This window comes from Chondrus crispus, genomic scaffold (genome assembly GCF_000350225.1).
Source record: "Chondrus crispus Stackhouse genomic scaffold, scaffold_144, whole genome shotgun sequence".
NCBI lineage: Eukaryota > Rhodophyta > Florideophyceae > Gigartinales > Gigartinaceae > Chondrus > Chondrus crispus.
Window position 1 is genome coordinate 136,568 of NW_005179012.1, and position 24,853 is coordinate 161,420.

Consider the following 24,853-nt stretch of genomic DNA (forward strand, 5'->3'; position numbering starts at 1 on the left):
GCTGGAAAGGAAAGCGATGAAAGCGTAACTGAGAGGTGGGAAGGGGACTGTGCTGCGGCGACGGAGGGCGTATAAGGGAGAGAGCATGCAGAAGAGGGAGAACAGAGGGCCGTAGACGACGATGGTGTGAGTGCCGGACAATTGGCATGAGACGACGGCAGTAGGGAGGGGGTCGAGGAGGCAGAAGGGGTTGGTGGACAACGGGCGCGGCACAAGGGGACGGCGCCGTCGAGAGCCAAAACGGGGGCGGGGTTAATGCGAGGTACGGGAGGCGTGTGACTGGCAAGAAACAAGTATCAAAACCGCAGATACCATTCGCCCGTCCGTACCACCCCAAACGTTAAGTATGTCGCGCCGACAGCCGCCACTCTTCACGCAATCAGCACAACAGCCAGTTGTTATCGTGTGTCATTCTCGGTAACCTTTTGCTTCCGCCTCTGTGTTTTGCAATTTTCCTCGCTTGCAGACTCTACCCTTCTTCCTTTGCTGGCAAACCTTTTCGTGCGAACGAAACGTTTGAAACGTTTAACACATCTATTCTTACCAATAAAGAATCTTACTACACTGTACCGTACATGTGAAATCTAAACCCAGTTCTTTAAGATAACATTCACCTGCGCGCATAAAGAAGAAGACAAAGAAGAAAACCAAAACCAAACCGCATTTTCAGATCGCTCTTTCTTCTGCCTATATGTCTGCGTGTAAACCGTACCTCTGGCGTGCTTGACCCAGAAGGCCAAGATGGACGTCCTGGAACGTGAGCAAAACGTCTGGGTGCCAGTCCGTCGCCTGCACGGCAAAAAAAGAAGAAACAGTGCCAGTGCGTCGTGTAAATAGGAAAGAAAGACAAACAGAAAGAACGAGAAGCGCCGAAAAAACAAGCGGTGACTCGCGTTAGCAACAGCATCTCTCTCAAGCGCTGTTGCGGTAAGTCTCGCAGGCAAGGAGGCCGCCCATTTCACATATGTTCTTTGGTGCGGTCGCCGGGACGCCAGAGCGAGACTTACCTTTCAAAAGAGAGGACTCGTATTCGTGAACCACGGCCCAAACAGAATTGAAGCCGAGGTTGAAGCAGTTGTGTCGGAGGGGTCTGTGCGGTCGGTGCGGTCGGTGCGGTCGGTGCGGTCGGTGCGGTCGGTGCGGTCGGTGCGGTCGGTGCGGTCGGTTAAGGTGCATGTCGGGAAGGGAAAGGGAGGCGCACAGTCCGGTGCATCACATGTGTTTGTTCTGTTGATGTGATGCACAGAGGTGCATTTGTCTGAGGGTGGAAGTGAGAGTCGACATTTATCGTAGGAGAGACAGACAGTGAGTGGATGATCTGACGTGCGCATGAGCGCATGAGCGCAGGTGAGATCGTGATTCAAGCATTATTTCTGCCTGGAAGGGCCCTCGGTGCGTGTCTGCATTTGTCAGTAAGTGTGAAACGTGTTTTCAGCCGGACGTCTGGAGGCATGTTCATCGATTCCAGATTCCGGGTGTCTTCCGCTGCCGATCCCGGTTTCCAGGGTCCGAAACCCCTCGACAAATGACGTCACTGGGCGCCATACGGGACAGATCCAACCAATTAAATGCATACGATCGATTTGCATTCCGCCTCCCTGATTCCACGCATTTCGCTGGTCCCGCTACTTCCTGTCGCGGACTTCGGAACGCCACATTTTGGGCTGTGTACTACGGGGGAGGGTAAAAACGTGGGGACGTGGGGACGTGGGGAACGTGGGGAATGTGGGGAACGTGTTAACGTGGGGACGTGGGGACGTGGGGACGTGGGGAACGTGTTAACGTGGGGACGTGGGGACGTCATCGCTACCGCCTCGGGCTGCTGTGCGGGCCGGGAAGCCGAGATGGCAGGCAGTAGGGAGCGTAGCGGGTGAGGGAGGTCTCGTGAGCAAGAGGCAGTGTGCGGGATGATGGATTTGGGGAGGGGGGACGGCAGCGGGAAGACGTTGGAAGGGCGAAAGGCTTAGTTGTAGAGTATTTGGATTGCGTAATGTGTAAAAGGAATATGTTTAGCGAGAGGAGAGAGAAAAGTGTTTGTCGCTAAGACCCGTGCGCGTTTGAACTCGATCGAAACGGAGACGAACAAGTAGGTGAACATAGACAAGACGAGGTTGGTGAGGAGAGGAGGAACAATACAAATACAATACAAATACAATAAAAAGGCAATAGAAAGAAAGCAGAAAGAGAACAGAAAGAGAACAGAAAGAGAACAGAAAGAGAACAGAAAGAGAACAGAAAGAGAACAGAAAGAAAGAAAGCAGAAAGAAGTAGGAAGAAAATAGGAAGAAAGTAGGAAGAAAGTAAAAAAAGAAAGTAACTAAGTAACTAGGTAAGCTACGAATTTTGCCCGGGCCAACTTGGTTGGGTGCCCAAGTGGCTCAACCAACTTGGGCACGCAACCAAGTTGGGCACCGGGCGGGAATCGAACCCAGGGCCTCGCAGGCGCAGAGTGTCAACTGCACCACCAGCAACCGGTTGTCCACTCTGCCACGAACTCCTCTCTCCCAAACAGCGGACTCTGCGGCGACACAGTGTGGATACCAACGGTATTTAAAGGTATGCATTTGTCCTCGCAATCAACATTGCTTCTATAATTTGAAGGTTGTCCGCGGCTTGCATGTTACAGTGAATTGAACAAGTAAAAAACTCGCTTCTGCGTGTGAGCGATCATCGCTCACCGCACCATTGTGCACTTTGGTTAAACATTACTTTTTTAAAAGTAGGTACCTTCACCTCCACACTCGCACAGCACAGTACATGGCTGTGATGCAATCTCCACCGCGTCAGGTGTTCGAGATCCGGGTGTGAAACGTGTCCACGTCGAGAACACGCGCCCTGGGTACGTGCCCTTACGACATATTTTTGCCGACATTTTGGCCCTCTCCCATGAATTCCCATTCTCTGTAATCTCCCACCATCCCTACTGTCCCTACCATCTCCAATCTTTCCACGCTCTCCACGCTCTCCGCGCTCTCGGCGCTCTCGGCGCTCTCGGCGCTCTCGGCGCTCTCGGCGCTCTCGGCGCTCTCGGCGCTCTCCGCGCTCTCTGCGCTCTCCGCCGCTGCCGGGAGAGGAGCGTCGGTGCGCCAGTGCGTGTCTACATTTTTTAAGTGTGAAAGGTGTTTCGGCCGGGAGTCTGGAGGTATGTTTATCGATTCCACATTCCGGGTGTGTTGCGCTCCCGATCCCGGTTTCCAGCACGGGTTGGGCGGGTTGGGCAGGATGTGGGCGATGCGGAACGTTAACTGGAGAAATTGGGGGGTTAGGTTGTAGGGTATTGGAATCAATTTAATTGTGAGCGGTGACCATGATGTGGGGCTTGTGAGAAAGGTCATATGCGAAGCATGTTCTTCCGACGGGGTGAATTGAGGGACAAAACTGGGGATGCTGGGCGCTGGAAATCATTGCATACTCGTCGACTGAGGAGATGGGAGGGAATGGGGACTGTATGGAAGCACTCGAGGATGTTTGCTCGCCACTTGCGGTTGGAAGGGGAAGGGGCGCGTGGACATTGGGGACATTGGGGGGTGTTCAATGAAAGCGATGAAAGCGATGACAGCGTCACAGAGAGGTCGGAAGGGGAGGTCGGAAGGGGAGGTCGGAAGGGGAGGTCGGAAGGGGACTGTGCTGCGGCGACGGAGGGCGTATTAGGTAGAGAGCGGGGGTATTCAACGAAAGCGATGAAAGCGTAACTGAGAGGTGGGAAGGGGACTGTGCTGCGGCGACGGAGGGCGTATAAGGGAGAGAGCATGCAGAAGAGGGAGAACAGAGGGCCGTAGACGACGATGGTGTGAGTGCCGGACAATTGGCATGAGACGACGGCAGTAGGGAGGGGGTCGAGGAGGCAGAAGGGGTTGGTGGACAACGGGCGCGGCACAAGGGGACGGCGCCGTCGAGAGCCAAAACGGGGGCGGGGTTAATGCGAGGTACGGGAGGCGTGTGACTGGCAAGAAACAAGTATCAAAACCGCAGATACCATTCGCCCGTCCGTACCACCCCAAACGTTAAGTATGTCGCGCCGACAGCCGCCACTCTTCACGCAATCAGCACAACAGCCAGTTGTTATCGTGTGTCATTCTCGGTAACCTTTTGCTTCCGCCTCTGTGTTTTGCAATTTTCCTCGCTTGCAGACTCTACCCTTCTTCCTTTGCTGGCAAACCTTTTCGTGCGAACGAAACGTTTGAAACGTTTAACACATCTATTCTTACCAATAAAGAATCTTACTACACTGTACCGTACATGTGAAATCTAAACCCAGTTCTTTACGATAACATTCACCTGCGCGCATAAAGAAGAAGACAAAGAAGAAAACCAAAACCAAACCGCATTTTCAGATCGCTCTTTCTTCTGCCTATATGTCTGCGTGTAAACCGTACCTCTGGCGTGCTTGACCCAGAAGGCCAAGATGGACGTCCTGGAACGTGAGCAAAACGTCTGGGTGCCAGTCCGTCGCCTGCACGGCAAAAAAAGAAGAAACAGTGCCAGTGCGTCGTGTAAATAGGAAAGAAAGACAAACAGAAAGAACGAGAAGCGCCGAAAAAACAAGCGGTGACTCGCGTTAGCAACAGAATCTCTCTCAAGCGCTGTTGCGGTAAGTCTCGCAGGCAAGGAGGCCGCCCATTTCACATATGTTCTTTGGTGCGGTCGCCGGGACGCCAGAGCGAGACTTACCTTTCAAAAGAGAGGACTCGTATTCGTGAACCACGGCCCAAACAGAATTGAAGCCGAGGTTGAAGCAGTTGTGTCGGAGGGGTCTGTGCGGTCGGTGCGATCGGTGCGGTCGGTGCGGTCGGTGCGGTCGGTGCGGTCGGTGCGGTCGGTGCGGTCGGTGCGGTCGGTGCGGTCGGTGCGGTCGGTGCGGTCGGTGCGGTCGGTGCGGTCGGTTAAGGTGCATGTCGGGAAGGGAAAGGGAGGCGCACAGTCCGGTGCATCACATGTGTTTGTTCTGTTGATGTGATGCACAGAGGTGCATTTGTGGATGATCTGACGTGCGCATGAGCGCATGAGCGCAGGTGAGATCGTGATTCAAGCATTATTTCTGCCTGGAAGGGCCCTCGGTGCGTGTCTGCATTTGTCAGTAAGTGTGAAACGTGTTTTCAGCCGGACGTCTGGAGGCATGTTCATCGATTCCAGATTCCGGGTGTCTTCCGCTGCCGATCCCGGTTTCCAGGGTCCGAAACCCCTCGACAAATGACGTCACTGGGCGCCATACGGGACAGATCCAACCAATTAAATGCATACGATCGATTTGCATTCCGCCTCCCTGATTCCACGCATTTCGCTGGTCCCGCTACTTCCTGTCGCGGACTTCGGAACGCCACATTTTGAACGTGGGGACGTGGGGACGTGGGGAACGTGGGGAATGTGGGGAACGTGTTAACGTGGGGACGTGGGGACGTGTTAACGTGGGGACGTGGGGACGTGGGGAACGTGTTAACGTGGGGACGTGGGGACGTCATCGCTACCGCCTCGGGCTGCTGTGCGGGCCGGGAAGCCGAGATGGCAGGCAGTAGGGAGCGTAGCGGGTGAGGGAGGTCTCGTGAGCAAGAGGCAGTGTGCGGGATGATGGATTTGGGGAGGGGGGACGGCAGCGGGAAGACGTTGGAAGGGCGAAAGGCTTAGTTGTAGAGTATTTGGATTGCGTAATGTGTAAAAGGAATATGTTTAGCGAGAGGAGAGAGAAAAGTGTTTGTCGCTAAGACCCGTGCGCGTTTGAACTCGATCGAAACGGAGACGAACAAGTAGATGAACATAGACAAGACGAGGTTGGTGAGGAGAGGAGGAACAATACAAATACAATACAAATACAATAAAAAGGCAATAGAAAGAAAGCAGAAAGAGAACAGAAAGAGAACAGAAAGAGAACAGAAAGAGAACAGAAAGAGAACAGAAAGAGAACAGAAAGAAAGAAAGCAGAAAGAAGTAGGAAGAAAATAGGAAGAAAGTAGGAAGAAAGTAAAAAAAAGAAAGTAACTAAGTAACTAGGTAAGCTACGAATTTTGCCCGGGCCAACTTGGTTGGGTGCCCAAGTGGCTCAACCAACTTGGGCACGCAACCAAGTTGGGCACCGGGCGGGAATCGAACCCAGGGCCTCGCAGGCGCAGAGTGTCAACTGCACCACCAGTAACCGGTTGTCCACTCTGCCACGAACTCCTCTCTCCCAAACAGCGGACTCTGCGGCGACACAGTGTGGATACCAACGGTATTTAAAGGTATGCATTTGTCCTCGCAATCAACATTGCTTCTATAATTTGAAGGTTGTCCGCGGCTTGCATGTTACAGTGAATTGAACAAGTAAAAAACTCGCTTCTGCGTGTGAGCGATCATCGCTCACCGCACCATTGTGCACTTTGGTTAAACATTACTTTTTTAAAAGTAGGTACCTTCACCTCCACACTCGCACAGTACAGTACATGGCTGTGATGCAATCTCCACCGCGTCAGGTGTTCGAGATCCGGGTGTGAAACGTGTCCACGTCGAGAACACGCGCCCTGGGTACGTGCACTTACGACATATTTTTGCCGACATTTTGGCCCTCTCCCATGAATTCCCATTCTCTGTAATCTCCCACCATCCCTACTGTCCCTACCATCTCCAATCTTTCCACGCTCTCCGCGCTCTCCGCGCTCTCCGCCGCTGCCGGGAGAGGAGCGTCGGTGCGCCAGTGCGCTCTCCGCGCTCTCGGCGCTCTCCGCGCTCTCCGCGCTCTCCGCCGCTGCCGGGAGAGGATTCCACATTCCGGGTGTGTTGCGCTCCCGATCCCGGTTTCCAGCACGGGTTGGGCGGGTTGGGCAGGATGTGGGCGATGCGGAACGTTAACTGGAGAAATTGGGGGGTTAGGTTGTAGGGTATTGGAATCAATTTAATTGTGAGCGGTGACCATGATGTGGGGCTTAACTGGAGAAATTGGGGGGTTAGGTTGTAGGGTATTGGAATCAATTTAATTGTGAGCGGTGACCATGACCATGATGTGGGGCTTGTGAGAAAGGTCATATGCGAAGCATGTTCTTCCGACGGGGTGAATTGAGGGACAAAACTGGGGATGCTGGGCGCTGGAAATCATTGCATACTCGTCGACTGAGGAGATGGGAGGGAATGGGGACTGTATGGAAGCACTCGAGGATGTTTGCTCGCCACTTGCGGTTGGAAGGGGAAGGGGCGCGTGGACATTGGGGACATTGGGGGGTGTTCAATGAAAGCGATGACAGCGTCACAGAGAGGTCGGAAGGGGAGGTCGGAAGGGGAGGTCGGAAGGGGAGGTCGGAAGGGGAGGTCGGAAGGGGACTGTGCTGCGGCGACGGAGGGCGTATTAGGTAGAGAGCGGGGGTATTCAACGAAAGCGATGAAAGCGTAACTGAGAGGTGGGAAGCGACGGAGGGCGTATAAGGGAGAGAGCATGCAGAAGAGGGAGAACAGAGGGCCGTAGACGACGATGGTGTGAGTGCCGGACAATTGGCATGAGACGACGGCAGTAGGGAGGGGGTCGAGGAGGCAGAAGGGGTTGGTGGACAACGGGCGCGGCACAAGGGGACGGCGCCGTCGAGAGCCAAAACGGGGGCGGGGTTAATGCGAGGTACGGGAGGCGTGTGACTGGCAAGAAACAAGTATCAAAACCGCAGATACCATTCGCCCGTCCGTACCACCCCAAACGTTAAGTATGTCGCGCCGACAGCCGCCACTCTTCACGCAATCAGCACAACAGCCAGTTGTTATCGTGTGTCATTCTCGGTAACCTTTTGCTTCCGCCTCTGTGTTTTGCAATTTTCCTCGCTTGCAGACTCTACCCTTCTTCCTTTGCTGGCAAACCTTTTCGTGCGAACGAAACGTTTGAAACGTTTAACACATCTATTCTTACCAATAAAGAATCTTACTACACTGTACCGTACATGTGAAATCTAAACCCAGTTCTTTAAGATAACATTCACCTGCGCGCATAAAGAAGAAGACAAAGAAGAAAACCAAAACCAAACCGCATTTTCAGATCGCTCTTTCTTCTGCCTATATGTCTGCGTGTAAACCGTACCTCTGGCGTGCTTGACCCAGAAGGCCAAGATGGACGTCCTGGAACGTGAGCAAAACGTCTGGGTGCCAGTCCGTCGCCTGCACGGCAAAAAAAGAAGAAACAGTGCCAGTGCGTCGTGTAAATAGGAAAGAAAGACAAACAGAAAGAACGAGAAGCGCCGAAAAAACAAGCGGTGACTCGCGTTAGCAACAGCATCTCTCTCAAGCGCTGTTGCGGTAAGTCTCGCAGGCAAGGAGGCCGCCCATTTCACATATGTTCTTTGGTGCGGTCGCCGGGACGCCAGAGCGAGACTTACCTTTCAAAAGAGAGGACTCGTATTCGTGAACCACGGCCCAAACAGAATTGAAGCCGAGGTTGAAGCAGTTGTGTCGGAGGGGTCTGTGCGGTCGGTGCGGTCGGTGCGGTCGGTGCGGTCGGTGCGGTCGGTGCGGTCGGTGCGGTCGGTGCGGTCGGTGCGGTCGGTGCGGTCGGTGCGGTCGGTTAAGGTGCATGTCGGGAAGGGAAAGGGAGGCGCACAGTCCGGTGCATCACATGTGTTTGTTCGACATTTATGGTAGGAGAGACAGACAGTGAGTGGATGATCTGACGTGCGCATGAGCGCATGAGCGTATCGTAGGAGAGACAGACAGTGAGTGGATGATCTGACGTGCGCATGAGCGCATGAGCGCAGGTGAGATCGTGATGAAACGTGTTTTCAGCCGGACGTCTGGAGGCATGTTCATCGATTCCAGATTCCGGGTGTCTTCCGCTGCCGATCCCGGTTTCCAGGGTCCGAAACCCCTCGACAAATGACGTCACTGGGCGCCATACGGGACAGATCCAACCAATTAAATGCATACGATCGATTTGCATTCCGCCTCCCTGATTCCACGCATTTCGCTGGTCCCGCTACTTCCTGTCGCGGACTTCGGAACGCCACATTTTGGGCTGTGTACTACGGGGGAGGGTAAAAACGTGGGGACGTGGGGACGTGGGGAACGTGGGGAATGTGGGGAACGTGTTAACGTGGGGACGTGGGGACGTGGGGACGTGGGGAACGTGTTAACGTGGGGACGTGGGGACGTCATCGCTACCGCCTCGGGCTGCTGTGCGGGCCGGGAAGCCGAGATGGCAGGCAGTAGGGAGCGTAGCGGGTGAGGGAGGTCTCGTGAGCAAGAGGCAGTGTGCGGGATGATGGATTTGGGGAGGGGGACGGCAGCGGGAAGACGTTGGAAGGGCGAAAGGCTTAGTTGTAGAGTATTTGGATTGCGTAATGTGTAAAAGGAATATGTTTAGCGAGAGGAGAGAGAAAAGTGTTTGTCGCTAAGACCCGTGCGCGTTTGAACTCGATCGAAACGGAGACGAACAAGTAGATGAACATAGACAAGACGAGGTTGGTGAGGAGAGGAGGAACAATACAAATACAATACAAATACAATAAAAAGGCAATAGAAAGAAAGCAGAAAGAGAACAGAAAGAGAACAGAAAGAGAACAGAAAGAGAACAGAAAGAGAACAGAAAGAGAACAGAAAGAGAACAGAAAGAGAACAGAAAGAAAGAAAGCAGAAAGAAGTAGGAAGAAAATAGGAAGAAAGTAGGAAGAAAGTAAAAAAAGAAAGTAACTAAGTAACTAGGTAAGCTACGAATTTTGCCCGGGCCAACTTGGTTGGGTGCCCAAGTGGCTCAACCAACTTGGGCACGCAACCAAGTTGGGCACCGGGCGGGAATCGAACCCAGGGCCTCGCAGGCGCAGAGTGTCAACTGCACCACCAGTAACCGGTTGTCCACTCTGCCACGAACTCCTCTCTCCCAAACAGCGGACTCTGCGGCGACACAGTGTGGATACCAACGGTATTTAAAGGTATGCATTTGTCCTCGCAATCAACATTGCTTCTATAATTTGAAGGTTGTCCGCGGCTTGCATGTTACAGTGAATTGAACAAGTAAAAAACTCGCTTCTGCGTGTGAGCGATCATCGCTCACCGCACCATTGTGCACTTTGGTTAAACATTACTTTTTTAAAAGTAGGTACCTTCACCTCCACACTCGCACAGCACAGTACATGGCTGTGATGCAATCTCCACCGCGTCAGGTGTTCGAGATCCGGGTGTGAAACGTGTCCACGTCGAGAACACGCGCCCTGGGTACGTGCACTTACGACATATTTTTGCCGACATTTTGGCCCTCTCCCATGAATTCCCATTCTCTGTAATCTCCCACCATCCCTACTGTCCCTACCATCTCCAATCTTTCCGCGCTCTCCGCGCTCTCCGCCGCTGCCGGGAGAGGAGCGTCGGTGCGCCGGAGCGTCGGTGCGCCAGTGCGTGTCTACATTTTTTAAGTGTGAAAGGTGTTTCGGCCGGGTCGGTGCGCCAGTGCGTGTCTACATTTTTTAAGTGTGAAAGGTGTTTCGGCCGGGAGTCTGTCGGCCGGGAGTCTGGAGGTATGTTTATCGATTCCACATTCCGGGTGTGTTGCGCTCCCGATCCCGGTTTCCAGCACGGGTTGGGCGGGTTGGGCAGGATGTGGGCGATGCGGAACGTTAACTGGAGAAATTGGGGGGTTAGGTTGTAGGGTATTGGAATCAATTTAATTGTGAGCGGTGACCATGATGTGGGGCTTGTGAGAAAGGTCATATGCGAAGCATGTTCTTCCGACGGGGTGAATTGAGGGACAAAACTGGGGATGCTGGGCGCTGGAAATCATTGCATACTCGTCGACTGAGGAGATGGGAGGGAATGGGGACTGTATGGAAGCACTCGAGGATGTTTGCTCGCCACTTGCGGTTGGAAGGGGAAGGGGCGCGTGGACATTGGGGACATTGGGGGGTGTTCAATGAAAGCGATGACAGCGTCACAGAGAGGTCGGAAGGGGAGGTCGGAAGGGGAGGTCGGAAGGGGAGGTCGGAAGGGGACTGTGCTGCGGCGACGGAGGGCGTAGGGGTATTCAACGAAAGCGATGAAAGCGTAACTGAGAGGTGGGAAGGGGACTGTGCTGCGGCGACGGAGGGCGGCGACGGAGGGCGTATAAGGGAGAGAGCATGCAGAAGAGGGAGAACAGAGGGCCGTAGACGACGATGGTGTGAGTGAGACGACGGCAGTAGGGAGGGGGTCGAGGAGGCAGAAGGGGTTGGTGGACAACGGGCGCGGCACAAGGGGACGGCGCCGTCGAGAGCCAAAACGGGGGCGGGGTTAATGCGAGGTACGGGAGGCGTGTGACTGGCAAGAAACAAGTATCAAAACCGCAGATACCATTCGCCCGTCCGTACCACCCCAAACGTTAAGTATGTCGCGCCGACAGCCGCCACTCTTCACGCAATCAGCACAACAGCCAGTTGTTATCGTGTGTCATTCTCGGTAACCTTTTGCTTCCGCCTCTGTGTTTTGCAATTTTCCTCGCTTGCAGACTCTACCCTTCTTCCTTTGCTGGCAAACCTTTTCGTGCGAACGAAACGTTTGAAACGTTTAACACATCTATTCTTACCAATAAAGAATCTTACTACACTGTACCGTACATGTGAAATCTAAACCCAGTTCTTTAAGATAACATTCACCTGCGCGCATAAAGAAGAAGACAAAGAAGAAAACCAAAACCAAACCGCATTTTCAGATCGCTCTTTCTTCTGCCTATATGTCTGCGTGTAAACCGTACCTCTGGCGTGCTTGACCCAGAAGGCCAAGATGGACGTCCTGGAACGTGAGCAAAACGTCTGGGTGCCAGTCCGTCGCCTGCACGGCAAAAAAAGAAGAAACAGTGCCAGTGCGTCGTGTAAATAGGAAAGAAAGACAAACAGAAAGAACGAGAAGCGCCGAAAAAACAAGCGGTGACTCGCGTTAGCAACAGCATCTCTCTCAAGCGCTGTTGCGGTAAGTCTCGCAGGCAAGGAGGCCGCCCATTTCACATATGTTCTTTGGTGCGGTCGCCGGGACGCCAGAGCGAGACTTACCTGTTCTTTGGTGCGGTCGCCGGGACGCCAGAGCGAGACTTACCTTTCAAAAGAGAGGACTCGTATTCGTGTCGGAGGGGTCTGTGCGGTCTGTGCGATCGGTGCGATCGGTGCGGTCGGTGCGGTCGGTGCGGTCGGTGCGGTCGGTGCGGTCGGTGCGGTCGGTGCGGTCGGTGCGGTCGGTGCGGTCGGTGCGGTTGTTGATGTGATGCACAGAGGTGCATTTGTCTGAGGGTGGAAGTGAGAGTCGACATTTACAGAGGTGCATTTGTCTGAGGGTGGAAGTGAGAGTCGACATTTATCGTAGGAGAGACAGACAGTGAGTGGATGATCTGACGTGCGCATGAGCGCATGAGCGCAGGTGAGATCGTGATTCAAGCATTATTTCTGCCTGGAAGGGCCCTCGGTGCGTGTCTGCATTTGTCAGTAAGTGTGAAACGTGTTTTCAGCCGGACGTCTGGAGGCATGTTCATCGATTCCAGATTCCGGGTGTCTTCCGCTGCCGATCCCGGTTTCCAGGGTCCGAAACCCCTCGACAAATGACGTCACTGGGCGCCATACGGGACAGATCCAACCAATTAAATGCATACGATCGATTTGCATTCCGCCTCCCTGATTCCACGCATTTCGCTGGTCCCGCTACTTCCTGTCGCGGACTTCGGAACGCCACATTTTGGGCTGTGTACTACGGGGGAGGGTAAAAACGTGGGGACGTGGGGACGTGGGGAACGTGGGGAATGTGGGGAACGTGTTAGTGGGGACGTGGGGACGTGGGGACGTGGGGACGTGGGGAACGTGTTAACGTGGGGACGTGGGGACGTCATCGCTACCGCCTCGGGCTGCTGTGAAGCCGAGATGGCAGGCAGTAGGGAGCGTAGCGGGTGAGGGAGGTCTCGTGAGCAAGAGGCAGTGTGCGGGATGATGGATTTGGGGAGGGGGACGGCAGCGGGAAGACGTTGGAAGGGCGAAAGGCTTAGTTGTAGAGTATTTGGATTGCGTAATGTGTAAAAGGAATATGTTTAGCGAGAGGAGAGAGAAAAGTGTTTGTCGCTAAGACCCGTGCGCGTTTGAACTCGATCGAAACGGAGACGAACAAGTAGATGAACATAGACAAGACGAGGTTGGTGAGGAGAGGAGGAACAATACAAATACAATACAAATACAATAAAAAGGCAATAGAAAGAAAGCAGAAAGAGAACAGAAAGAGAACAGAAAGAGAACCGAAAGAGAACAGAAAGAGAACAGAAAGAAAGCAGAAAGAGAACAGAAAGAAAGCAGAAAGAAGTAGGAAGAAAATAGGAAGAAAGTAGGAAGAAAGTAGGAAGAAAGTAGGAAGAAAGTAAAAAAAAGAAAGTAACTAAGTAACTAGGTAAGCTACGAATTTTGCCCGGGCCAACTTGGTTGGGTGCCCAAGTGGCTCAACCAACTTGGGCACGCAACCAAGTTGGGCACCGGGCGGGAATCGAACCCAGGGCCTCGCAGGCGCAGAGTGTCAACTGCACCACCAGTAACCGGTTGTCCACTCTGCCACGAACTCCTCTCTCCCAAACAGCGGACTCTGCGGCGACACAGTGTGGATACCAACGGTATTTAAAGGTATGCATTTGTCCTCGCAATCAACATTGCTTCTATAATTTGAAGGTTGTCCGCGGCTTGCATGTTACAGTGAATTGAACAAGTAAAAAACTCGCTTCTGCGTGTGAGCGATCATCGCTCACCGCACCATTGTGCACTTTGGTTAAACATTACTTTTTTAAAAGTAGGTACCTTCACCTCCACACTCGCACAGTACAGTACATGGCTGTGATGCAATCTCCACCGCGTCAGGTGTTCGAGATCCGGGTGTGAAACGTGTCCACGTCGAGAACACGCGCCCTGGGTACGTGCACTTACGACATATTTTTGCCGACATTTTGGCCCTCTCCCATGAATTCCCATTCTCTGTAATCTCCCACCATCCCTACTGTCCCTACCATCTCCAATCTTTCCACGCTCTCCGCGCTCTCCGCGCTCTCCGCCGCTGCCGGGAGAGGAGCGTCGGTGCGCCAGTGCGTGTCTACATTTTTTAAGTGTGAAAGGTGTTTCGGCCGGGAGTCTGGAGGTATGTTTATCGATTCCACATTCTTGCGCTCCCGATCCCGGTTTCCAGCACGGGTTGGGCGGGTTGGGCAGGATGTGGGCGATGCGGAACGTTAACTGGAGAAATTGGGGGGTTAGGTTGTAGGGTATTGGAATCAATTTAATTGTGAGCGGTGACCATGATGTGGGGCTTGTGAGAAAGGTCATATGCGAAGCATGTTCTTCCGACGGAGTGAATTGAGGGACAAAACTGGGGATGCTGGGCGCTGGAAATCATTGCATACTCGGAGATGGGAGGGAATGGGGACTGTATGGAAGCACTCGAGGATGTTTGCTCGCCACTTGCGGTTGGAAGGGGAAGGGGCGCGTGGACATTGGGGACATTGGGGGGTGTTCAATGAAAGCGATGACAGCGTCACACAGAGAGGTCGGAAGGGGAGGTCGGAAGGGGAGGTCGGAAGGGGAGGTCGGAAGGGGAGGTGGGCGTATTAGGTAGAGAGCGGGGGTATTCAACGAAAGCGATGAAAGCGTAACTGAGAGGTGGGAAGGGGACTGTGCTGCGGCGACGGAGGGCGTATAAGGGAGAGAGCATGCAGAAGAGGGAGAACAGAGGGCCGTAGACGACGATGGTGTGAGTGCCGGACAATTGGCATGAGACGACGGCAGTAGGGAGGGGGTCGAGGAGGCAGAAGGGGTTGGTGGACAACGGGCGCGGCACAAGGGGACGGCGCCGTCGAGAGCCAAAACGGGGGCGGGGTTAATGCGAGGTACGGGAGGCGTGTGACTGGCAAGAAACAAGTATCAAAACCGCAGATACCATTCGCCCGTCCGTACCACCCCAAACGTTAAGTATGTCGCGCCGACAGCCGCCACTCTTCACACAATCAGCACAACAGCCAGTTGTTATCGTGTGTCATTCTCGGTAACCTTTTGCTTCCGCCTCTGTGTTTTGCAATTTTCCTCGCTTGCAGACTCTACCCTTCTTCCTTTGCTGGCAAACCTTTTCGTGCGAACGAAACGTTTGAAACGTTTAACACATCTATTCTTACCAATAAAGAATCTTACTACACTGTACCGTACATGTGAAATCTAAACCCAGTTCTTTACGATAACATTCACCTGCGCGCATAAAGAAGAAGACAAAGAAGAAAACCAAAACCAAACCGCATTTTCAGATCGCTCTTTCTTCTGCCTATATGTCTGCGTGTAAACCGTACCTCTGGCGTGCTTGACCCAGAAGGCCAAGATGGACGTCCTGGAACGTGAGCAAAACGTCTGGGTGCCAGTCCGTCGCCTGCACGGCAAAAAAAGAAGAAACAGTGCCAGTGCGTCGTGTAAATAGGAAAGAAAGACAAACAGAAAGAACGAGAAGCGCCGAAAAAACAAGCGGTGACTCGCGTTAGCAACAGCATCTCTCTCAAGCGCTGTTGCGGTAAGTCTCGCAGGCAAGGAGGCCGCCCATTTCACATATGTTCTTTGGTGCGGTCGCCGGGACGCCAGAGCGAGACTTACCTTTCAAAAGAGAGGACTCGTATTCGTTTGGTGCGGTCGCCGGGACGCCAGAGCGAGACTTACCTTTCAAAAGAGAGGACTCGTATTCGTGAGTTGTGTCGGAGGGGTCTGTGCGGTCTGTGCGATCGGTGCGGTCGGTGCGGTCGGTGCGGTCGGTGCGGTCGGTGCGGTCGGTGCGGTCGGTGCGGTCGGTGCGGTCGGTGCGGTCGGTTAAGGCAGTCCGGTGCATCACATGTGTTTGTTCTGTTGATGTGATGCACAGAGGTGCATTTGTCTGAGGTGCATTTGTCTGAGGGTAGAAGTGAGAGTCGACATTTATCGTAGGAGAGACAGACAGTGAGTGGATGATCTGACGTGCGCATGAGCGCATGAGCGCAGGTGAGATCGTGATTCAAGCATTATTTCTGCCTGGAAGGGCCCTCGGTGCGTGTCTGCATTTGTCAGTAAGTGTGAAACGTGTTTTCAGCCGGACGTCTGGAGGCATGTTCATCGATTCCAGATTCCGGGTGTCTTCCGCTGCCGATCCCGGTTTCCAGGGTCCGAAACCCCTCGACAAATGACGTCACTGGGCGCCATACGGGACAGATCCAACCAATTAAATGCATACGATCGATTTGCATTCCGCCTCCCTGATTCCACGCATTTCGCTGGTCCCGCTACTTCCTGTCGCGGACTTCGGAACGCCACATTTTGGGCTGTGTACTACGGGGGAGGGTAAAAACGTGGGGACGTGGGGACGTGGGGAACGTGGGGAATGTGGGGAACGTGTTAACGTGGGGACGTGGGGACGTGGGGACGTGGGGACGTGGGGACGTGGGGAACGTGTTAACGTGGGGACGTGGGGACGTCATCGCTACCGCCTCGGGCTGCTGTGCGGGCCGGGAAGCCGAGATGGCAGGCAGTAGGGAGCGTAGCGGGTGAGGGAGGTCTCGTGAGCAAGAGGCAGTGTGCGGGATGATGGATTTGGGGAGGGGGGACGGCAGCGGGAAGACGTTGGAAGGGCGAAAGGCTTAGTTGTAGAGTATTTGGATTGCGTAATGTGTAAAAGGAATATGTTTAGCGAGAGGAGAGAGAAAAGTGTTTGTCGCTAAGACCCGTGCGCGTTTGAACTCGATCGAAACGGAGACGAACAAGTAGATGAACATAGACAAGACGAGGTTGGTGAGGAGAGGAGGAACAATACAAATACAATACAAATACAATAAAAAGGCAATAGAAAGAAAGCAGAAAGAGAACAGAAAGAGAACAGAAAGAGAACAGAAAGAGAACAGAAAGAGAACAGAAAGAGAACAGAAAGAAAGAAAGCAGAAAGAAGTAGGAAGAAAATAGGAAGAAAGTAGGAAGAAAGTAAAAAAAAGAAAGTAACTAAGTAACTAGGTAAGCTACGAATTTTGCCCGGGCCAACTTGGTTGGGTGCCCAAGTGGCTCAACCAACTTGGGCACGCAACCAAGTTGGGCACCGGGCGGGAATCGAACCCAGGGCCTCGCAGGCGCAGAGTGTCAACTGCACCACCAGCAACCGGTTGTCCACTCTGCCACGAACTCCTCTCTCCCAAACAGCGGACTCTGCGGCGACACAGTGTGGATACCAACGGTATTTAAAGGTATGCATTTGTCCTTGATAAAACTCACGGAAGATGTCGTCGTGGTTTACTCGTTTTTGTGTTCTGTAGTTTTTATGCTGTCGTTGCTCGGATCTTTGTGCTTAAGTTCACAGGTTTCTCGCAGCCCTACATTACGTGCTATGTGACAAGAGTACCCGTAATTGGTCTAATACTTGCCGTATTACAGTAATACCATCCGTATGGCTACGAGGCGACTAACCCGCTATCGGGTGCAGCACATGTTAGCTCTCTGGGGATCCGGCGTGGACGCAAATGCTCGCGCGTGCGTGGACCACCGAATTTCGGGGACCTTGATTTCGAGTCCGTATTCAATGGTTCTATTTTTGGGTCCGATTTCAGAACCCACAAATTGCCCATCGGTCCATTACAGTACCAACCCTGTGGCGGATCAAGGTTGATACTGGTGCCGAATTCAACACTCCCCCTCAACCTTGCATCCCACTATTGCTGTGATGTGTAACTATGACTCATACCTAACTTGTGGACCATTTCCGTGTGGGTAGCGACGCACAATATCTTAGTGAAGATGTCAGCGGCATTTTCGGATGTCTGGATGTAGTTGAAGACGATGGTGCCATCTTTGACCTTCTCCTTCGAGAAGAAGTACTTGACGGCGATGTGCTTGGACCTTTCGCTCACCACGTCATTGTAAGCGAGGTTCATGGCTCCCTCGTTGTCCCCAAACACTACTGTAGCTGGCAACGTAGTGTTGGACGGAAAGCATTCCCTGAACAACCGACGGAGCCACACTGCTTCGCGCGCTGCATAAGACATAGCTACAAACTCTGCTTCCAGGGTCGACTGGGCGGTAGCCTCCTGCTTTTTACTTCTCCAGCTGATGGATCCGCCAGCAAACTTGAATGCGAATCCACTAACGCTGCGCCGTGTCTCCTTGTCAGCAGCAAAATCTGAGTCGGTGTACCCGTGTAGCCCGGCCTTGTTGTTCAGGCTGAACCGGATGCCGAGGGTTTTTGTCCCCGAAAGATAGCGCAAGACGCGCTTTGCTGCTTCCCAGTGTTGAGAAGAAGGTCTCTCCAGGAACCTTGAGAGAAGACTTGTGGAGAACGCGATGTCGGGACGTGTGGTGTTCGCCAAGTACAGTAGCGAGCCAACAAGTTGGCGATAAGGCTTTTGGTCCATGCCCTCGCTGTAAGAATCCTGTTTGCGTTGTGCTGTATTCAGCACTGTACCGGGAGCAAGGGGGTTAGATACACTCCTGCAAGTCGTCATGTTGAAAGTTTCAAGCATGTGTGTGTGTAATCATAGCTGCACTGTGGATATGGGTCTCCCCCTTTTCGCTGTATCGGTCAATGACGATACCGAGAAACTTAGTGACTCTATGCGAATTGCGAAGCGGTTGCCAATAATCTCAGCTACTTCTCTCAAAACTTCCATGCTCCGTCCGGCGAGTAGCATATCGTCAACGTAGACGAGGATGAACACTTTGTCTCCTTTGAGCACCAGCTGGTACAGGCTCTTGTCTGCATCCGACTGAACACATCCAATTGACTTCAAAAAGGTATCACAAAGCATGTGCCATGCTCTCGAGGCTTGCTTCAAACCATAGATGGCTCGAAAAAGACGGTAGACAAAATCTGGATGATCTGGGTTACAGTAGCCAACAGGTTGTTCCATATAGATCTCCTCCTTCAGTTCCCCGTTCAAGAAAGCCGCCTTGACATCCAACTGCAGCAGCTCGAGCTGCTCTTGGGTTGCCATTGCGAGGACGAATCGTACCGTACTGTACTTCGCAACTGGGGAGAACACTTCATCGTAATCGATCCCATAGCGCTGCGTGAATCCTTTCGCGACTAGTCGAGCACGCTGCCGAGTAACACGTTGCTGAGCATCAGTCTTATTGAGGTAAACCCACTTAGACCTTACTGCTTTCTTCCCAGGGGGTAGCGGTACAAGTTTCCATGTGTTCTTATTTAGCTGCGAGATTTCCTCATCCATTGCTGCTTTCCATTTCTCACTTTCGGAGCAATCCACCGCCTGCTTGTATGTAAGCGGGACATGGGGATCTTCATTGCCCATGTGATGTACGAGAGCAAGAACCATGGCGGAGTCTTCCGGCGAGTACTTGCGTGGGGTTCGTACTGTACGGCTGGAGCGGCGCAAAGTTGGGACGTATTCAATGGTTCTATTTTTGGGTCCGATTTCAGAACCCACAAATTGCCCATCGGTCCATTACAGTACCAACCCTGTGGCGGATCAAGGTTGATACTGGTGCCGAATTCAACAGTCCTCGCAATCAACATTGCTTCTATAATTTGAAGGTTGTCCGCGGCTTGCATGTTACAGTGAATTGAACAAGTAAAAAACTCGCTTCTGCGTGTGAGCGATCATCGCTCACCGCACCATTGTGCACTTTGGTTAAACATTACTTTTTTAAAAGTAGGTACCTTCACCTCCACACTCGCACAGTACAGTACATGGCTGTGATGCAATCTCCACCGCGTCAGGTGTTCGAGATCCGGGTGTGAAACGTGTCCACGTCGAGAACACGCGCCCTGGGTACGTGCCCTTACGACATATTTTTGCCGACATTTTGGCCCTCTCCCATGAATTCCCATTCTCTGTAATCTCCCACCATCCCTACTGTCCCTACCATCTCCAATCTTTCCACGCTCTCCGCGCTCTCGGTGCTCTCGGCGCTCTCGGTGCTCTCGGCGCTCTCGGCGCTCTCGGCGCTCTCCGCGCTCTCGGCGCTCTCCGCGCTCTCCGCGCTCTCCGCCGCTGCCGGGAGAGGAGCGTCGGTGCGCCAGTGCGTGTCTACATTTTTTAAGTGTGAAAGGTGTTTCGGCCGGGAGTCTGGAGGTATGTTTATCGATTCCACATTCCGGGTGTGTTGCGCTCCCGATCCCGGTTTCCAGCACGGGTTGGGCGGGTTGGGCAGGATGTGGGCGATGCGGAACGTTAACTGGAGAAATTGGGGGGTTAGGTTGTAGGGTATTGGAATCAATTTAATTGTGAGCGGTGACCATGATGTGGGGCTTGTGAGAAAGGTCATATGCGAAGCATGTTCTTCCGACGGGGTGAATTGAGGGACAAAACTGGGGATGCTGGGCGCTGGAAATCATTGCATACTCGTCGACTGAGGAGATGGGAGGGAATGGGGACTGTATGGAAGCACTCGAGGATGTTTGCTCGCCACTTGCGGTTGGAAGGGGAAGGGGCGCGTGGACATTGGGGACATTGGGGGGTGTTCAATGAAAGCGATGACAGCGTCACAGAGAGGTCGGAAGGGGAGGTCGGAAGGGGAGGTCGGAAGGGGAGGTCGGAAGGGGAGGTCGGAAGGGGACTGTGCTGCGGCGACGGAGGGCGTATTAGGTAGAGAGCGGGGGTATTCAACGAAAGCGATGAAAGCCTAACTGAGAGGTGGGAAGGGGACTGTGCTGCGGCGACGGAGGGCGTATAAGGGAGAGAGCATGCAGAAGAGGGAGAACAGAGGGCCGTAGACGACGATGGTGTGAGTGCCGGACAATTGGCATGAGACGACGGCAGTAGGGAGGGGGTCGAGGAGGCAGAAGGGGTTGGTGGACAACGGGCGCGGCACAAGGGGACGGCGCCGTCGAGAGCCAAAACGGGGGCGGGGTTAATGCGAGGTACGGGAGGCGTGTGACTGGCAAGAAACAAGTATCAAAACCGCAGATACCATTCGCCCGTCCGTACCACCCCAAACGTTAAGTATGTCGCGCCGACAGCCGCCACTCTTCACACAATCAGCACAACAGCCAGTTGTTATCGTGTGTCATTCTCGGTAACCTTTTGCTTCCGCCTCTGTGTTTTGCAATTTTCCTCGCTTGCAGACTCTACCCTTCTTCCTTTGCTGGCAAACCTTTTCGTGCGAACGAAACGTTTGAAACGTTTAACACATCTATTCTTACCAATAAAGAATCTTACTACACTGTACCGTACATGTGAAATCTAAACCCAGTTCTTTACGATAACATTCACCTGCGCGCATAAAGAAGAAGACAAAGAAGAAAACCAAAACCAAACCGCATTTTCAGATCGCTCTTTCTTCTGCCTATATGTCTGCGTGTAAACCGTACCTCTGGCGTGCTTGACCCAGAAGGCCAAGATGGACGTCCTGGAACGTGAGCAAAACGTCTGGGTGCCAGTCCGTCGCCTGCACGGCAAAAAAAGAAGAAACAGTGCCAGTGCGTCGTGTAAATAGGAAAGAAAGACAAACAGAAAGAACGAGAAGCGCCGAAAAAACAAGCGGTGACTCGCGTTAGCAACAGCATCTCTCTCAAGCGCTGTTGCGGTAAGTCTCGCAGGCAAGGAGGCCGCCCATTTCACATATGTTCTTTGGTGCGGTCGCCGGGACGCCAGAGCGAGACTTACCTTTCAAAAGAGAGGACTCGTATTCGTGAACCGCGATCGGTGCGGTCGGTGCGGTCGGTGCGGTCGGTGCGGTCGGTGCGGTCGGTGCGGTCGGTGCGGTCGGTGCGGTCGGTGCGGTCGGTGCGGTCGGTGCGGTCGGTGCGGTCGGTGCGGTCGGTGCGGTCGGTGCGGTCGGTGCGGTCGGTGCGGTCGGTGCGGTCGGTGCGGTCGGTTAAGGTGCATGTCGGGAAGGGAAAGGGAGGCGCACAGTCCGGTGCATCACATGTGTTTGTTCTGTTGATGGATGATCTGACGTGCGCATGAGCGCATGAGCGCAGGTGAGATCGTGATTCAAGCATTATTTCTGCCTGGAAGGGCCCTCGGTGCGTGTCTGCATTTGTCAGTAAGTGTGAAACGTGTTTTCAGCCGGACGTCTGGAGGCATGTTCATCGATTCCAGATTCCGGGTGTCTTCCGCTGCCGATCCCGGTTTCCAGGGTCCGAAACCCCTCGACAAATGACGTCACTGGGCGCCATACGGGACAGATCCAACCAATTAAATGCATACGATCGATTTGCATTCCGCCTCCCTGATTCCACGCATTTCGCTGGTCCCGCTACTTCCTGTCGCGGACTTCGGAACGCCACATTTTGGGCTGTGTACTACGGGGGAGGGTAAAAACGTGGGGACGTGGGGACGTGGGGAACGTGGGGAATGTGGGGAACGTGTTAACGTGGGGACGTGGGGACGTGGGGACGTGGGGACGTGGGGACGTGGGGAACGTGTTAACGTGGGGACGTGGGGAACGTGTTAACGTGGGGACGTGGGGACGTCATCGCTACCGCCTCGGGCTGCTGTGCGGGCCGGGAAGCCGAGATGGCAGGCAGTAGGGAGCGTAGCGGGTGAGGGAGGTCTCGTGAGCAAGAGGCAGTGTGCGGGATGATGGATTTGGGGAGGGGGGACGGCAGCGGGAAGACGTTGGAAGGGCGAAAGGCTTAGTTGTAGAGTATTTGGATTGCGTAATGTGTAAAAGGAATATGTTTAGCGAGAGGAGAGAGAAAAGTGTTTGTCGCTAAGACCCGTGCGCGTTTGAACTCGATCGAAACGGAGACGAACAAGTAGATGAACATAGACAAGACGAGGTTGGTGAGGAGAGGAGGAACAATACAAATACAATACAAATACAATAAAAAGGCAATAGAAAGAAAGCAGAAAGAGAACAGAAAGAGAACAGAAAGAGAACAGAAAGAGAACAGAAAGAGAACAGAAAGAGAACAGAAAGAAAGCAGAAAGAAGTAGGAAGAAAATAGGAAGAAAGTAGGAAGAAAGTAGGAAGAAAGTAAAAAAAAGAAAGTAACTAAGTAGCTAGGTAAGCTACGAATTTTGCCCGGGCCAACTTGGTTGGGTGCCCAAGTGGCTCAACCAACTTGGGCACGCAACCAAGTTGGGCACCGGGCGGGAATCGAACCCAGGGCCTCGCAGGCGCAGAGTGTCAACTGCACCACCAGCAACCGGTTGTCCACTCTGCCACGAACTCCTCTCTCCCAAACAGCGGACTCTGCGGCGACACAGTGTGGATACCAACGGTATTTAAAGGTATGCATTTGTCCTCGCAATCAACATTGCTTCTATAATTTGAAGGTTGTCCGCGGCTTGCATGTTACAGTGAATTGAACAAGTAAAAAACTCGCTTCTGCGTGTGAGCGATCATCGCTCACCGCACCATTGTGCACTTTGGTTAAACATTACTTTTTTAAAAGTAGGTACCTTCACCTCCACACTCGCACAGTACAGTACATGGCTGTGATGCAATCTCCACCGCGTCAGGTGTTCGAGATCCGGGTGTGAAACGTGTCCACGTCGAGAACACGCGCCCTGGGTACGTGCACTTACGACATATTTTTTGTCATGCAGGGAATGATAACCACTGAGCAAAAGGGGAGGTGCCGTTGGCCAACGACGGGAGAGAGGAATGACTGGGAGTCATATGAAGGAATCACCACATTTTTGCCGACATTTTGGCCCTCTCCCATGAATTCCCACTCCCATGAATTCCCATTCTCTGTAATCTCCCACCATCCCTACTGTCCCTACCATCTCCAATCTTTCCACGCTCTCCGCGCTCTCCGCGCTCTCCGCCGCTGCCGGGAGAGGAGCGTCGGTGCGCCAGTGCGTGTCTACATTTTTTAAGTGTGAAAGGTGTTTCGGCCGGGAGTCTGGAGGTATGTTTATCGATTCCACATTCCGGGTGTGTTGCGCTCCCGATCCCGGTTTCCAGCACGGGTTGGGCGGGTTGGGCAGGATGTGGGCGATGCGGAACGTTAACTGGAGAAATTGGGGGGTTAGGTTGTAGGGTATTGGAATCAATTTAATTGTGAGCGGTGACCATGATGTGGGGCTTGTGAGAAAGGTCATATGCGAAGCATGTTCTTCCGACGGAGTGAATTGAGGGACAAAACTGGGGATGCTGGGCGCTGGAAATCATTGCATACTCGTCGACTGAGGAGATGGGAGGGAATGGGGACTGTATGGAAGCACTCGAGGATGTTTGCTCGCCACTTGCGGTTGGAAGGGGAAGGGGCGCGTGGACATTGGGGACATTGGGGGGTGTTCAATGAAAGCGATGACAGCGTCACAGAGAGGTCGGAAGGGGAGGTCGGAAGGGGAGGTCGGAAGGGGAGGTCGGAAGGGGAGGTCGGAAGGGGACTGTGCTGCGGCGACGGAGGGCGTATTAGGTAGAGAGCGGGGGTATTCAACGAAAGCGATGAAAGCGTAACTGAGAGGTGGGAAGGGGACTGTGCTGCGGCGACGGAGGGCGTATAAGGGAGAGAGCATGCAGAAGAGGGAGAACAGAGGGCCGTAGACGACGATGGTGTGAGTGCCGGACAATTGGCATGAGACGACGGCAGTAGGGAGGGGGTCGAGGAGGCAGAAGGGGTTGGTGGACAACGGGCGCGGCACAAGGGGACGGCGCCGTCGAGAGCCAAAACGGGGGCGGGGTTAATGCGAGGTACGGGAGGCGTGTGACTGGCAAGAAACAAGTATCAAAACCGCAGATACCATTCGCCCGTCCGTACCACCCCAAACGTTAAGTATGCCGCGCCGACAGCCGCCACTCTTCACGCAATCAGCACAACAGCCAGTTGTTATCGTGTGTCATTCTCGGTAACCTTTTGCTTCCGCCTCTGTGTTTGCAATTTTCCGCGCTTTGTAGCCACTTTCGGCTTGACGTGTGGGTTGGAATGGCGACAAGGATGGCTGATAAGCATCCCCTTTAAGATAGAATTATTACGGCGTACAGAACGGTGTGATATCTGGATGTGCACACAAGTTGATCATGGAGCAGACTAGAATTTG

General features: G+C 53.4%; 6 protein-coding genes; all 6 read right to left on the reverse strand.

Moving 5' to 3' along the window:
• Nucleotides 1–2,304: 2,304 nt before the first annotated feature.
• Nucleotides 2,305–2,564, reverse strand: CHC_T00009297001 (hypothetical protein). XM_005713658.1 is given in 2 exon segments: nt 2,305–2,378; nt 2,379–2,564. 1 exon segment carries the CDS (start codon nt 2,562–2,564, stop codon nt 2,379–2,381), a length of 186 nt encoding a protein of 61 aa, XP_005713715.1. The 3' UTR covers nt 2,305–2,378.
• Nucleotides 2,565–5,960: 3,396 nt separating this feature from the next.
• On the reverse strand, nt 5,961–6,220 carry CHC_T00008674001 (hypothetical protein). XM_005713659.1 is given in 2 exon segments: nt 5,961–6,034; nt 6,035–6,220. 1 exon segment carries the CDS (start codon nt 6,218–6,220, stop codon nt 6,035–6,037), a length of 186 nt encoding a protein of 61 aa, XP_005713716.1. The 3' UTR covers nt 5,961–6,034.
• A 3,391-nt stretch (nt 6,221–9,611) lies between these two features.
• Nucleotides 9,612–9,871, reverse strand: CHC_T00009037001 (hypothetical protein). XM_005713660.1 is given in 2 exon segments: nt 9,612–9,685; nt 9,686–9,871. 1 exon segment carries the CDS (start codon nt 9,869–9,871, stop codon nt 9,686–9,688), a length of 186 nt encoding a protein of 61 aa, XP_005713717.1. The 3' UTR covers nt 9,612–9,685.
• Nucleotides 9,872–13,292: 3,421 nt separating this feature from the next.
• On the reverse strand, nt 13,293–13,552 carry CHC_T00009446001 (hypothetical protein). XM_005713661.1 is given in 2 exon segments: nt 13,293–13,366; nt 13,367–13,552. 1 exon segment carries the CDS (start codon nt 13,550–13,552, stop codon nt 13,367–13,369), a length of 186 nt encoding a protein of 61 aa, XP_005713718.1. The 3' UTR covers nt 13,293–13,366.
• Nucleotides 13,553–16,891: 3,339 nt separating this feature from the next.
• CHC_T00008539001 (hypothetical protein) lies at nt 16,892–17,151 on the reverse strand. XM_005713662.1 is given in 2 exon segments: nt 16,892–16,965; nt 16,966–17,151. The coding sequence occupies 1 exon segment, from the start codon at nt 17,149–17,151 to the stop codon at nt 16,966–16,968; it is 186 nt and encodes a 61-aa protein (XP_005713719.1). The 3' UTR covers nt 16,892–16,965.
• A 5,688-nt stretch (nt 17,152–22,839) lies between these two features.
• On the reverse strand, nt 22,840–23,100 carry CHC_T00008440001 (hypothetical protein). XM_005713663.1 is given in 2 exon segments: nt 22,840–22,914; nt 22,915–23,100. 1 exon segment carries the CDS (start codon nt 23,098–23,100, stop codon nt 22,915–22,917), a length of 186 nt encoding a protein of 61 aa, XP_005713720.1. The 3' UTR covers nt 22,840–22,914.
• Nucleotides 23,101–24,853: the final 1,753 nt, after the last annotated feature.

Bases quoted from the DNA above. Each gene is read 5' to 3' on its own strand.
- CHC_T00008539001 (XM_005713662.1), bottom strand. From the start codon at position 17,151: ATGCATACCTTTAAATACCGTTGGTATCCACACTGTGTCGCCGCAGAG.
- CHC_T00008674001 (XM_005713659.1), bottom strand. From the start codon at position 6,220: ATGCATACCTTTAAATACCGTTGGTATCCACACTGTGTCGCCGCAGAG.
- CHC_T00009037001 (XM_005713660.1), bottom strand. From the start codon at position 9,871: ATGCATACCTTTAAATACCGTTGGTATCCACACTGTGTCGCCGCAGAG.
- CHC_T00009297001 (XM_005713658.1), bottom strand. From the start codon at position 2,564: ATGCATACCTTTAAATACCGTTGGTATCCACACTGTGTCGCCGCAGAG.
- CHC_T00009446001 (XM_005713661.1), bottom strand. From the start codon at position 13,552: ATGCATACCTTTAAATACCGTTGGTATCCACACTGTGTCGCCGCAGAG.
- CHC_T00008440001 (XM_005713663.1), bottom strand. From the start codon at position 23,100: ATGCATACCTTTAAATACCGTTGGTATCCACACTGTGTCGCCGCAGAG.